This window comes from Papilio xuthus, unplaced genomic scaffold (genome assembly GCF_000836235.2).
Source record: "Papilio xuthus unplaced genomic scaffold, Pxut_1.1 DF826945.1, whole genome shotgun sequence".
NCBI classification, from domain to species: Eukaryota; Metazoa; Arthropoda; class Insecta; order Lepidoptera; family Papilionidae; genus Papilio; species Papilio xuthus.
This window is the reverse complement of record NW_013531704.1, coordinates 5,607,212-5,623,112: the sequence shown is the minus strand read 5'-3', so window position 1 is coordinate 5,623,112 and position 15,901 is coordinate 5,607,212. Positions and strand designations below refer to the sequence as shown.

The following is a 15,901-nucleotide window of genomic DNA, read 5'->3' as shown; positions in this document are numbered from 1 at the left end:
GTTGTCGAGAACCGGTTGGATTTTTAACCTACATCTGGAAAATTACTTGCGATACGTGAAAGGGATAAATATATGTTACGTTTTAAATATTAAAGTAAATATTCGACTTCTGTGTGGATTTTTATTACTTTTGTTAAGTAAATTTTTGGCAGCTTTTATTGAGGGCCGATATCAAACCTTACATGCAATCAGGAAATGTTTCATTTTATAACCTTCAGATAAGTTTAAAGACCGTTTTTGATTATTCAATAATATCGTGATTAAATGCACTTCCCTTTTAACGGAGATATTAAACGGGAAATATAAGTATGATATTTATATTAAAATTATATGAGATGTTGAATTCGACTCTTCCAGACTCGATCGAAACTTTCGAAAATTACTTCTCTCAAAGATGATAGAAATTCTTCTTCGACTTTCGTCGTACGCATAACTGCATGTTAACTGCCGAAACAATTGTGCCAAAATGTTAATTCAATTTCTTTAAAAGACAATTAAAAGGATGACTACTTTTTTGGAAAGGAATAAAAATAGTTAAGCTCGCATGTTCATAGTAATATCAAACAAAATATGTTCACTATTAAAATATTCTTTATAGGCCCCGAGATACAGGCTCAGCCTAGTTCGGGGTCTGTAAGATACTTCGCTGTATATTATTCTAACGAGTTTTTGTGAAATAAATTTATTCTTATTCTTATGTAAAAATGTTTTGCAAGCTATAAAGACGAAATTTAAAATATCCATTAGGGTATTAAAAATTCAGGACATAGGAAATTCTCTCTAAACTTGCCTCGCATAAATTGACGAGAACATTGTGGGCTGCCTTGGGGGAGGGCAATGTCTTTTGTTCTTGCAAAGAGCGTGCTCGGTGCGGCAAGACTTGTGTTTGGATAACCAGTTGCTATATCTACTAATATGGAACAATACACGACAAAGTTTACCTTTTGTAACGTGAATTTTGCTTATGAAAATGTTGAGCACGATTTTTAAGTTATTAAAAAAACCAAATTGGGATGCATAAGCAAAGATTATGGACATAAAAGCTCTCATGAAATGCTAATAAAATATTTGATTTCTAATTAAAAATATGGCAAACAAAAACAGCCTCGTTAACGCGCAATTAAATATTCCATTGGACTAAATTAAATATTATTATACATTACTATAGAAATAGAAACGAAATACCGTCTTAATGTTTACACAGTTATTGCAGACTGACAAGAAAATAAATTTTAGTGTAGAGTATTTTAAAGTAAACATTTTTTAGATCCTTATAATTTTCGAAGAGTCCTTCTCTAAGTTCGAAGAGTTGAGACACTTCAGAAGCAGATCTTAGTAACTATTCCAAGATTTAGTAAAATAATGTCAAGAAAAACTCATCACAATACTATAGTAGTAATCTAAATGCTGTTTCGAAGACAGAAGAGAAATTCCTATCAATAAGTGAACCTCAAGATTTAAAGCATACGCAATACAAGACGCAGTTTTACAGTGTCAAGGATGAGAGCATATTCAACCTAGACCCGAAAGCAAATATTTGATGGTTATATAGATATAATAATACTATGGCTACTAGGTCAAATACTATAGTGACACGAGTGTTTGTCAATACTGTTGTTTATACTGGTCTCAAGGATCCGTATCGAAATACGTCCAATAAAATGATGGAGAAATCATACTATGCAGTCTAATTAAAATGCATCTAAGCTGTAAAATATTGCCTTAATTTTATAGTACAGCTATAAGTAAATCAATTTATATCTAGCTTGTTCTCGTATGCCTAATTACCTTTCTCTTTGCAATTATTTACAAATTTAATATCTGCTCAATCCACTTACTAATAAACAAGTTTTCTTGATAGTTCCGATGTCCTCTTAGAACTTATCTTTGATCTGATTAGAACATTTTGTTTAGAATTCTCTATTTTGTTAGATCTTGTTTGTTTAATCCACCTAATACGTCACGTTCTATGTATTAATCCGTTTCAATTTAACCGATTAGATATTATTCATTGATTTGTAATCTAATCTAATCTAATCTAATCTAATCTAATCTAATCTAATCTAATCTATCCTGAACTTGGGACAAATTGTTTGCATTCAATTTTTACGTTAATCCTTTCACGTACTGTAATTAAATATACGTGTAAGGACAAATTTAAATTATCAATAATTTATTCAATGGATACAAGATAATTTAAACTAAATATATTATTATTTTGATAATGTTATAGCGCAAAAACTTGTAATTGAATTAAATTTGCTTAGTCGTCTCATATATTGCTCAGACATTCCTAACTTCCTTTCGCCTTCCTCTTATTTCCTTCACTTAGGAAAACAGGTGTTTCAGGAATTGGATGTTACCCATTACCCCTCATTTCATAGTTATATTATTTGAAATAAACTTTAAAATTGCTTTTAATGATCACGCAATAAGAAAAAATATGACAGGATACTGTCTTGTATGATATATATTCTGTCTACCACGATTGATGTACATTTCGTGATCAGTAACAAAAAAGCGAGATCCGTCAAGGTGAATACGTCATAGGTATTTGTATGAATGTAATAACACTTTCTCCTTCAATAGAAAATCAAAACCGGATCCCATTATGTTATTTGGTCCATACAAGATTGAAATTGCAATGTAACACTGTCATGTGATTAATTTGAAAGCTAAGATATGATTGGCTGCTTTGACACATATTGTCATCGCACACATTCTCTTGGAACAAACAGAGACAACAATATAACAACGCAACGCATCTGCGGTTCCTCTGGTATTGCTGATGTCCATGGGCGTCGTTGAACACCTCGGTGTTCCCGCTGCTCGTTTGGCCCCTTCTGTTTTAAAATATATACAAGGATCCCGACAGTGGAAATCAACTGTTAGAAGTTGTTAATTTAGATTAAATGTGAAGTAAATTAAATAAGATTTTTTGAGTAAAGAATATAAATAAATCATAAAAAAATTAGTTAAATATAATATTAATAAAAAAATATTAAGAACTTATTGAGAGTACTGCTTTTTTAATAAATCAGTACTGACATTACAAACAGAAAATATACTGGAGTAAAACTGAAAAATAATATTTAAAAGCATTAAGGATTGTTCTTTTCCAATGTATAAGTTTTTACTTTTTCCTGATACATTTTGTGTTTAGCCTCAAGTTTCTTCAGAGCACTAGAGGGTCGTACTCCGCTAAAATTCACCATAAAACTTATATGAACCGGTGGTACTTCATCTGTTTTGTCCATCATTTGTGTAGTCTTATATTGTGCAGATTTCTTTCTTAATTCATGCTCTTCTTTATTTCTAACTCTTTCTTTGTGATCGGTGTTACTTAATTTGGGTCTAGTGTCTTTTGATTTAGTTTCATAAACATTACGAATTTTGTCTTTTTTATATTTATCTCTTTCATTTAAATAGTTTTTGCTATTTTGTGTTTCATCTGAAGATTTACAGCCAATTCTTGTTTTTAAAAAGGCCTTTTTATCCTTAGTCTTCTTAATTAAGTAAGAAGAATGTGTTGCACCTTCGCCTTGTTGATCTTCAATTTTATTGCTTTGTTTAGCTGATGATTGCCTCTCTGGCTTTTTTTCCTTCTCTAGCTCTATTGACTTTTTATAAATTTTCACTCGATTTTCCATTCTTACCTTTTCGGAATATCTCTGCAGACTCCTGGCTCTTTCTAGTCTTGGTTTAATTTTCTCCATATCTGGCCCTAGACCACCTAATTTGACATTATTCAGTACCTCAATGGTAGCTCTTCTATCAGACGCATGTGATGCACGTTTAGGTAGAGATGCTTCAGATACGCTTCGTAAATTATCTTTCTCGCTTGTAGATTTATTATCATTGTCTTCAGTCAAACGATGTTCGAATTCAAATGAATTATCCAAATATTGATTACGTTCTTTCTCCAACAGTTTCGCATAATACATTTCATTGTATGATTCAGTATTATGAAAATCATTAGTCACTTGATAGTTAGTGTCGTCTCCAATACTTTCTCTTTCTGTATCGCCAACCTCAGGCGATAGAGAACGTATATCTTGTTCTAATGGTGTGTCATCGTCTAGTTTTAAGTTATTCCTTTTACGAAACACCTCTAAATAGGATACTCGTGGAGGGTTACTCGTACGTTTGTTTACTAAATAATTCTTGACAGGTTTGCTTGTAGATTTTCTATCATCAGTATTATGATTCCATCTTTGTGCTTTAGGAACTTTTATCAATATGTCTTGCTCATAAAACGGCACGAGTATTGTGTCAACGTTATCTTCGGCATACTCATTTTTAATAGACGCTTTATGTTTGAAATTTTCTTCTAAACTATCCAAGGACATTTTGCTTTCAACGTCTGAATTTTTTGCCATTTTTCTTGATATAAACGACTTTTTTCTTTTACTCGTAAAAAGATAGGATGTCATTTGAGTTGACAATTCAATTTATTTCCTCACAAGTGACAGGGTGCGATGAAATAAGGTCTCATAACTTTTATTGATATTCGAGAAAAAAAGCGATTCCAGTAATTAATATAATATATTTATTTTATACTAGCGGTCGCCCACAACTCCGTCCGCGTGGAATTAAAAAAAACATAATTAGTAGTCTGTGTGTTATTCCAGACTATGTTCTATATGTATGCAAAATTTCATCTAGATCCCTTCAGCCGTTCTGGAGATATCTTCAAACAAACATACATCCATCCATCCCTCTAAACATTCGCATTAATAATATTAGTAAGATTTATAGCTTACGTACATTGCTAATTGGTAGCAATTGTTTTAAGTTTTGTTAGCATTCATACTTGACTCCCTTTTCACTGGGTCTTGGTTTTCATTGAATGTTGGAAATCCTATTAAAAATTATATCACAGAATAGAACACGCTGGCCACTTTCAAATATGTAGTAAGTTTCAATATCATAGAAATTTAAATTAAAAACACACGAATTCATAAAACTAAATAGAAACACAACAGCATAGCAACACACAATGAAACCAATCTTAAAATGACACGATAATACGACTTTAAGAAAATATAACGAATAAAATTATCTAGGACATGTTATATAGGTTTCAAATTAGATTATAAATACATAATGCAATCCATTACAATGTCGTTAGCACATCTTTATATAGCGGTCAAGTAGGAAATGAAACACATTATATATTTTAGCTGACAATTTTAGAATAATTTATTAGGTCATCTACTTTATTTGGAAGTATTTTTGTATGTATTTTAATTTTATCTTTATGTATTTATATTTCGATGATATTTGTAATAAAAAAAACTATTGCAAAAAATATAAAGAGATCATAAGATTATAGCATGATTAATTTGTTTGCATTTATTGTAGAGATTTCTATCTGTTTTTAATATAAGTACCGAAAAGTAATTTCCCTTGATGTTAATGTTAATAATATAGTATATTCTAGTTTAAAAGAGAATGGTTCTATTGTTGTATAAAATCAAATGAACATGTTACGTATTTCAATTTTTTTTTTATATCATAAGGTGGCAAACGATCGAGCGGCCACCAGAAATCGCTGGAGCAGAGGATGCATAGAAAGAAAATATCTTCCCTTTCCATGCATCATCCGAAAAGTCCACTTCCACTTCCCATCCTTTCCTTATAAGAAAAAGGATGGGAAGGGAATGAGGACTAAATTAGGCCTCAGGGACGCACACTCATCAGACGAAACGCGGAATTGCTTCCACTTCACGCCTGTCTTCTGTGTGGTCGTGGTATTTCGTGTGGAGATGTTAAAGCGGGCTCACCACTGTTAATTTTTTTTTAAATTGCGCGGACTGACACTTTAACTCAATATGCAAAATAATCCAGCAAAAGATTTCCTACTTCAAAAATCTAAAGAAAAGAAGCTTAATCTTGCCATCAACTAAATTATAGTAATCAAAGAGATGGAAATTCAGCGCTCGAAGTTAACATAACAAGTTTCATAGCTACGACACGACATAATGACGTTCATCCAGAAAATAACAAAGAAGTGTACATTTACACGATCCCAGTTGGGACAGTGCCAAAACTCTGTGATAAGGGATTTGGGGCAAGCCATTCAGTTAACGGATTTGCACTTGTATATACCGCCAGTTTTGCAGTGAATATCTATCATATTATGTAGTGTGACGTTGTGATTGTCTAGTAATCGAAATCCTAACCTTTACCGTAAGGCATCAATTTTTGGCAAATTTGTTGATACTAGTGGTTGAAATTCGTCCATTATTAAGTATCAAAGAATTTTTCTCTACATTAATTTTAACTGAGTTAAAATTCGCGTTTATCTGTTCCCGTTTCTATATCCAGGTGTCCAGGAAAGACGTGTATAGCGGAGTACTACCACAGATTGATTGATCGATATGTCCTCTATGCAAAGTTGATTCTTTTGGACGCTAGAGGGCTTCAGCCGATGCAATATTTTAAAATTTTATCAAATATCCTGAAAATTCTTCATTGGATTTCAATGATTTTTAGGACAGCCTTTGCAATAAGCTACATCTTTTTGTAGTAGCAATTTTTATTTACAAAAGTATAGGGTGTTCAAAAACCCGAATACAAAAAAATACATAGCCATATCTTTCAGCAGCTTTGGCACTATAATCCATATTTTATTATTATTTTATAGTTAACATATTGACAATAAATCAATGATATGCCTATAATCAATACTATTAACATATAGATTAAATTTTGTATTTATTGGAAACGAGAACGTGCATATGTAACATCGTCACCAAATGATGATATGTCAAGGTCATGATTAACTAAAATTAACCAAGACTTGATTTATATGCGTTTAATAATTTATTTTAGCGTATCTTTAATTCTGTGAAATTTACTGCAATATTCCAAAAACAATACAGAATTAAATCAATTAATTAAAATTAATAATTTTGTTTCTTGTTTTTTTTTTTGATTATATTCAATGATGTACGAATTGAATTCCCTTCCGTCTCTTTTTTATTTGCGTGAAGAGGCAAACGGGGAACACCGATCATTGACAATCATGGGCTTCAATTTCTAAAGAGTTCCTTTACGCAATTCTAACTATAATTAACTTATAAATTAACACTAGCTGTCGACGGCGATTCCGTCCACGCGGATTTAAAAAAATATATTTTTGGTCGCAGCGTAATGTTATATAGCTTTCCTCTACAAATGGACTATCCAACAAAAAATGAATTTTTCAAATTGGACCTATTCCTGAGATTAGCGCGTTTAAACAAACAAACAAGCAAGCAAACTCTTCCGTTATAAAAATAGGACCCATACGCATATAATTCAGCTTCTGACAATATTTTCCTCTTAACAAGCTACCATCCCGAGATTGTAATATTTTTAACACAATATAAGTTAAACAAAAAGACGTAGGTGGGAACGTTGAGACCTTATATTGCGATAATTTCAAAGGTGAACAAGTTGTCTGTTCCATCCTCCTTTATATAGGGAGTGTTCAAGGACAACAACTGAGATAAAATAGATTTAGAGCACTTTTAATTCAAGATCACACTGTATATGAAACACTGGAGATGAATTTGTATTAACTAACTTGAAAAAGGACATTTTTTTTAAATACAGACATAACCAAACTCTTACCAATAAGGATGGGAAGAGACTATGGTTTTCCATACGGCACGATTTATTTAATTTAAATTAAAATAGTTAAAAGATTTAAAAGGCAGCCAATAGATGGCGCTATTTTATCTATTAGTTATGTGATTCTTTAGTTGATCGCATCTTACGATTTATTCACATAAAACTTTATACTATAGCTTATAACATTTATCGATGAAAACTTGAGAAACTATTCGCTCGCATAACGTGAAAATTGATTAATTTACAATGTAAATGCAATTAAAATGAGATAAACCAATTCTAGAATATTCGAACACATCTTTATTCATGTAAGTTGTCAACCTTAGCCAAATTAGACAATAAAACATCCCGCATCAAACTAATCAGATGAGCATTGACATTTAAAAAAAAATGATTTACAAATGACATCCTAATGACATTACAGTTATATAAAATACTAGCTGTCGCCCGCGACTTTGTCCGCGCGGATTAAAATAAACTTGATAAGTAGTGATCTTCCAGACTATGTTCTATAACTATGCCAAGTTTCAGCAAGATCCGTTGAGCCGTTCCGGAGATACCCTCAAATAAACATCCATCTATCCATCCATATAAACATTCGCATTTACAGTATTAGTAACTAGCTGTCGCCCGCGACTTTATTCGAGCGGGATAAATATGCTTAATTTGTACCCAGGCTGTGTTCTACATCTATGCCAAATTTCAGCGACATCCTTGTAGTCGTTCTGGAGATATCTTCTAACAAATATCCATCCATCCAAACATTCGCATTTATAATATTAGTAATATAAAAACAGGTGTGCCAAAATGTTGACTGATCAATAATTCTAAAATGTCTAATTCTTTCGTCTATGTCTTATTTATTGGCTTTATAAATTAACGATTTTAAAAATACATGAAAAAATCACATAAATTATATTGCGAAATTTGACTTATATTCTAAAAACTTTAGTTTTTTTAAATGCCATGCACTTTTGTGAGATCAAAAGTTCAATAATTTACAGTTTTAATATTAAAATATTTTGACTTAATTTCGAGTCGTATATTTTTCGCCATTTTTTTGCTTACAAATGCATACGATTTGGTTTAATTTTTTATTACATTTAACGAGTATGTATTGTAAATAATTTAAATAATCCCATAATAAAAGATAAGAAAAGATAAAGTTACTGCAAATATTTCTGAAATTACTAAGTTTAGCGTTATTTTAAGCGTTTTTTTTTCGTGGTTTCTAACCGAAATCTACTTCAAATTCGTCATTATTTTTTTATATGTCGAAGAAAACTGAAGGATGATAAATGGTAGTACGCGTAGGCAGTGTTTTATATCAGTTGTCCGAACAAGGTGACACAAATTAGGATCGTATATATAAATATAGTATATTTAGCGTCGTATGTGGCTCAAGGTAGAATGTCGGTGCCAAATTACTTGACAATACGCGCTGTTGAAGCATGTCGAGTGATACAAGGTCATGAACATAGATGCCTATTAAGTTATCCCATACAGAAACTTTTTATAATAGACTAGCTGTAACCCGCGTCTCCGTCCGCGTGGAATGAAAAAAACCTAATTAGTTCCCGGCAATCCTAGACCTCCACAAACATTTTACGACCAAGATAGGATAAATCCGTTCAGCCGTTCTTCCGTTCTCGAGACTAACAATGAGCAATTGATTTATATACTCGTATATACATAGAAGATGGAAATTTTGTGATGAAGATTATGTGAGAGAGGTTATGACAAAGAATGAGATGCATGGGAAAATAATACAAAGATAATGTGCAGCCCCTGCTTAGGTAAAAGGACGGGATGGCGATAAATTAAACATAGTTTTATTTATAAACAACAAAATAATTCAAAAATTATTTATTTGTTTTAAGTAATAAAGTCGTCTTTAAGTGAGTCGTCTTAATTCATAAATATTTAAAACCATCTTACATATTAAGAAACTTCATATTAGCGTGTTCAATTTAACACAATGTTAACTAATGTCCGATAGTGTCACTTTTTCAATAGCTTTGACAGGAGTCAGTTACCAATATTTTTTTTCCCCAAGATATGTTCAATACAGAAATAGCCAATTTAATGATCTTTAAAACACATTTATAACATAATTGAAAGTACAATATACTATTTATTTTAACTTTTAATTTGCACCATTAGTGTTAGATGTTTGAATCAATTAAATTTTGTAATTTGCTCTACATTATCAATTAGATATGCATTCTGATAAAATTATTTTCTATTGAAATTGCTACTCTAATTTCGAAAAGATAAGGTCCAAAATTGAATACATTAAACTAGAGTTCATTTAACTAAGCCGATTAATGCACTTGGCCCACATATGTAGATGTAAGATTACGTGTAGGCATTAGTGTTATGTTCTCATGAGATTTTGAACCTTATTGTATATGTAATAAAAATTAAAAAGCTTTGTATTTGGTTTATGGTATGTTGGAAGGTGTTAATTGATTCTTATATTCGATAGCATCAACATATCAATCTTTATGATGGTTTATATTGCTTGCATCCCAACCAAAACATATGTCCATCCCAACTTATATGTTATTAGAAGTCGCCCGCAACTAAGTCAGCGCAGAATTAAAATAACAGCCTATCCGTATCTAAGTCCCGTCAAAATACAACAGAGAGCGATTTCAATCTTCGCTCTTAGCGATCAGCTCGACACTTTAGCGCTGCGGAAGGGCATCTGCGGTTCCACTGGTATTGCTGATGCCCATGGGCGTCGTTGAACACCTCGGTGTTCCTGTTGATCGTTTGCCCCCTTCTGTTGGAGATTTCCCAACTTGTCAGTACAGACAGAGAAAAATTGCAAAAACTGTTTTTTATAAGCACTAAAATGCATCATGTCCGCGATTTTTTTTTGGATATTACATACAGACACTCCAATTTTAATAACTATATATTAGTTACGTTATTCAAATTTGTGAGCTGATTTTATATATAACCACCATTATTAATTGACATCTAATTTAGAACATATTGACCAGCAATTAGTGTCTCCGTGAATTAGACGGATTAACGCATGTTTTATCAAGTACAATAATTTTATAATTAAAAATATTGACTTTAGTTGACCTACAGTTGTGACCTAGCTATATTTTGTTATATACTAAGGTCGGGCATTTGCATGACTCCAATAATATTGTAATAATAGATCTAGAACAGTCATGTTTGAAACGATACAAGTAGGAACAATCAAAGAGCTTATTACCTTAAAGACGCCCAGAAAAAACGCAATTATTTTTTCGCCTGGCGAGAATAAGAGACTCAGATAGAGTTACTAATTTTTATAATCAAATTTTTCTAATAATTTTAATGATTTTAGTCTCACGAGAAAGTTGTCAATCTTTTTGTTTAGTGTTTAGCTTGCCTGCGGAGGCCACGGTAAAAACATCTGAAGATTTAAAAACAATTGTTTACCAATGAAAGGTGGGTTTCACTAGTCTCTTTTTTAAGGGAATGCGAGGGATATTAATATGATCTTATAAACGTGTATTGGTAGTGAAAACCAAACACGGTTTTTATCCAAATTAATGAATTGAGAATAAAGTACAGAAATGGGTACGACTTTATATTTACGATCATAAGTCACGAACGGTTTGTAAATATCCATCCATACACGCAGTTTTGAACTGAGGGGTCTTTTTACACTGGTTTATGTACCAATATATAAATGTCAAAAAATATTGAACGATGCAATGATGACCGACATATCTTGATACTTTATAAAATTGGACATGGTACATTTATCATCACTGGTTTTACTTTTTAAAACGAAAGTATGAACAAGTCACGTATTCTTTTACTTACAAGAATCAAGGGGCGCGGTAATGCCCCTGCCGAACATCGTTCTATCTTTTCCTAGATTTTTAATACATCTAGTTTCTTATCTATTACATAAAGATTGTGCTATAAATGTCACGTGACGTTCCTTATTGAATAAAAGACATTTTAATCCTATTTGATTTTGGTTGACATATAAATTAATATTAATTATAGTTAATTTTTCAGAAATGTCATAGGACATAATTAATATTCAAGAGTATTTGTGAATAAATTGATCCATTTTATTATATTACTTTTATTTATTCATGATGAATTTTCGGCGTAACTCAGAAACATCAAAGATGATATTTCCTGGTCAACATAAATATAACAATTTAAATAAACAATTAATTTAACCTTTTGCAAATGACCGGATACATAAATCTGTTAACTGTTATAGTTAAATTTATGATTATTGACATCCGGTCGCATCTTTTTAAAATAATAATTAAACCAGTTCAAATTTTAACAGGAATTTAATAAAGATCAAGGTGAACTATGGATAATAGTTTTATTTGCAATCCAAGAGTTTGGCTGTGTTACAGAAACTTACAGTACAATAGTAGCAAAACCTCGAAGGCACTTAATCCATTGGTATGGTCTGTGCATTGATTTAAAACATATATTAATTTGGTTTATGCATATATGCTTAGGTCTGGGCGAAATTAAAAAAAAAACATAGTAGCCTATGTGTTCTTCCAGGCTATGTTCTATATGTATGCCAAATTTCATCAAGATCTTCGTTCAGCCGTTTCGGAGATACCTCCAAACAAACATCTATCCATTCATTCATCTAAATATTTGCATTTATAATATTAGTAAGATAGTAAGATTTATGTTTTAAACACAAGCTTTTAGCAAACAAAGGTAAGAGTTGACAAATGATCTTTGGATTTGATAGTCTTTCATTAAAAAAAACACTGTAGTAACAAAAATAGAAATTGAATATTTTACCAGCCAGTGTTGCCATATAAAGAAAACAGTAATTAAGAAAAAGAAAAATATCACAGCACATAAAGTGGAAAACAAAACGATATTTAAAATAACGAGTATCAGATTGTAAAAAAAGCTATAATACTTTATTGCTAACGTCCTTTTGTAAAGTTATTTCACTTAAATTCAAACTCCTTTTAACAATTCCATTAGAGCTTTTCTTTTTTCCCTTTGACCTCTATTCGTTTAAGGTTAATTATATTATGATTAGCTTTAATTTGAGTGTGATTTTATTTTATTGTTAGTGTTATTCTATTTTCAAAGGTCACTTTAGTTTTTATTAGTAATACATAACCTTTGACTATTTTATATTTTTTATAACTTTTCCTTTTATGTGTCTAAAATGTAGAAGTATTATAGAAAAAATTGTTTACACTAATATATGTATGTTATAAAAATTTAAAAAATCTATTGTAATACATGTAGAATAATTTCTGGTTCAATGTAAAGAACATCCAAAGTGCATCTTCTCCATCGATTAAAGGTAGGCAACTCAACGCATATGCAATTGCGTATGTCTATGGGCAACGGTCACTTCGCTATTTCAGCGATTTCTGGTGGCCGCTCGCTCGTTTGCCACCTTATGATATAAAAAATGAACATTATATTTGTGTTAAAATAAGTAATTATACAGTATGTCCCGAAATATCAACGATAAGTCGGTAATGGATAGCTAGGTCGATAACTATACGAGGAAAAATCCAAAAACAAAACTCTTTTTGTTTAAAAGTTACATGAACTGTTTTTAAATAATGCGTATTTTATTTGCTATCTAAAGTTGTTGCGGATAAGCGATATTACCATTGAAATACCATCAAAACCTTGAATCATCCTATACCCTAAATCATTCCAAACAACTTCCTTACATTTGTAAAATAACAAAACAACCTACGGACAAAATGAATCCATTGTTACGGTCTTAAATAGTTTTGTAAACAATGGACTTGTATAAATTATTGCCAATCATATTTATCTTTAAATCGGCTTGAAAGAAGCCAAATTTAACATATTCTGGGTCCATAACCTTCATGGCGGATAAAACAATTGGGACATATCGATATTTTGCGAATATTGAGTAACCAAAATACTTCTCACCAGAAAAAGACAATACCAAGAACTCAGAGTCACTTAGGGAAGAATAAAATAAAAAATGCAAGATTCCTTTTAAGTCTTTATAAGTTTTCTGTTAGGCATTTTAATTACAGTAATTTATAATATTTATTGTTAATCTATGTTATTCTTTTTCAATACTTTTTATTGGTGTAAAGAAATCTTATGAGCCCTTCAAACCTTCCACAACTGAAGGTGAGAAGGGAGAATCAGATAAAAATGACATCGATATCAATTTTTTCTTAATATCTCTCTATCTATCCTTCCTAAGCGCAGAATTTGACTGCAGTAACACTTGTATTTATACATATTAAAATCTCTGTTAAAAAGTTATGACAATATGTATTTGTACAAAGGTTACCGCAGTGGAATTCTACAGTAAACTTATCCGCGCAGTCATTTTTATCTGTTTTCTCCTTTCTCCACAGGACCGAGAGAATTGGCGAGACAGAATCAAATCACGACACAAATTCTAGAAGCATACATTCAGAAAAAGCTGGGCTTAGCGAGGAATACCAATCCTTTAATTCGACCTCCTTCGATCTTTGATATAATACCACCTAAGAAGCAAAGAGAGGAAAGACCAACGAGGCAGCTGTCAATTCATGAGGATAAAGTAGAAGATCCACCAGAGATTGAGGAAGATGATGAAGGGGAAACTGAACCGGCAACGGTGGAGGACGAAGGACTGCAGAGTGTGGAAAGCGAACAGATCGACTCAATATACTCCGAAGGCATGTTATTGAAGAATTTGTTATTATTGTCACTAACAATCTACGATAAGTAACTTTAAAAGGTTTACTTTCAAGACATCAAGTAACAGTATTGGTTTTCATAACTTATTAGCAAGTACTAACGAATACGTGGCGAAAAAGATCATAGTTAATTACTTCTTTGTCCTACTTAAATCGTCTTAACAATTACAAAAATATACACAACTTAGACGTTTGACCCATAGCACACGCATTTTTATCTTAGTAATATTGTAAATGCGAAAGTTTAGATGGATGGATGGATGTTTCTTTGAAGATATCCCCAGAACGGCTGAACGGATCTCGATAAAATTTGACATACATATAAAAGATAGTCTGGAAGAACACATAGGCTAACAATTAAGTTTTTTTTAATTCGGCGCAGACGGAGTCGACCAACAGTCAGACTAATTTTACAACAACATGACTTTTAGCAATTGAATAATTAAAGGTCATAAATTCTCCCCCAGTTAGCAAAGCAGTCATGAAATTGCTCATAGTAATTATTTTTATAACAGAGAGATTTTTACTGTAGACATAAACAAGAAAAAGTATGCAGCATGTCTGTACAGCACAAAGGAACTCAAAGTCCTTAAACCCGGAATGAAGCGCAGTAGACTTGTTTATTGCAATAAAACAAGCAGACATTTATCCTTTTTTATTCGTTGCATCGTTTCTTGAACTCTCATCTGAGTTAATTAGTTTTAATTCATCATCTCCTTAGTTAACTTTGTATATCAATCTGCTTTTATATGAACAAAATCAGTCTTGAATAAAAAAGAATCCATTTTTTTAAAATCTTATTTCACTTCTTACTAACTTACTAATATTATAAATGCAAATATTTAGATGGATAGATGGATATTTGTTTGAATGCATCTCCAGAACGGATGAACGGTTCTCGATGGAATTTGGCATACATATAGAACATAATCCGCTGGAACACATAGGCTTTTTAAGTTTTTTTATTTCCGGGCGGACGGAGTCGCGGGCGAAAGCTAGTAAGATAATAATGAAAATAAGTGATAGTTAACAATTTTAATGATTTTCTGGTGATTAGGGTATTTGTCAAATAGCACTCGTCAAATTATTATGTTAACTTCTATAAGATAATCTCAGTTTATGTAAGATTTGCTTATTCTTAACTTATGTTAATTTTAAATCATGTAACAATAATTACATAACTTAACAAATCTTGTTTCTTATTATTTTACCAACTTACTGAATTTATAATCATGTATATTTATATTTCTAGCAACCTAAATGTCAATGTTATAAAGTAAAAGACTGGGTTTAGAAAAAAAACTATCAATCTTTTTTAAAATTCTTCAGTATCACTTTTGACCTTAAACTTGAATCTGTCTTTTTGTCTTTTAGTTACTATCTTTTACTAAATACAACATTCCAAACTTATTGTATTTAATATTTTTCTTTTTTAGACTACAGTTTTATTAAACTATACTAGCTTTCGTCCGGGACTCCGTGCCCGCGGAATGAATAATAAAATATTTTTATAGCCGTTAAATAAATTTCGTTGAGATCCGTTGAGCCGTTTTGTAGATACCTTGTAACAAACA

General features: G+C 31.4%; 2 protein-coding genes across 3 annotated transcripts in view; one reads left to right on the top strand and one right to left on the bottom strand.

The window, feature by feature from the left end:
• Positions 1–15,901, top strand: part of LOC106121351 (Brevican core protein triforce) — a 62,823-nt gene that overhangs the window by 19,433 nt on the left and 27,489 nt on the right. For both annotated transcript variants that reach the window (XM_013316982.1, XM_013316981.1), the window contains exon 2: positions 14,001–14,306. In XM_013316982.1, coding sequence (XP_013172436.1) covers positions 14,001–14,306 — 306 coding nt within the window. The remainder of the gene's footprint in view (positions 1–14,000; positions 14,307–15,901) is intronic.
• On the bottom strand, positions 3,036–4,443 carry LOC106121350 (uncharacterized). Its single transcript, XM_013316980.1, has one exon. It carries the CDS (start codon positions 4,431–4,433, stop codon positions 3,102–3,104), a length of 1,332 nt encoding a protein of 443 aa, XP_013172434.1. The 5' UTR covers positions 4,434–4,443; the 3' UTR covers positions 3,036–3,101.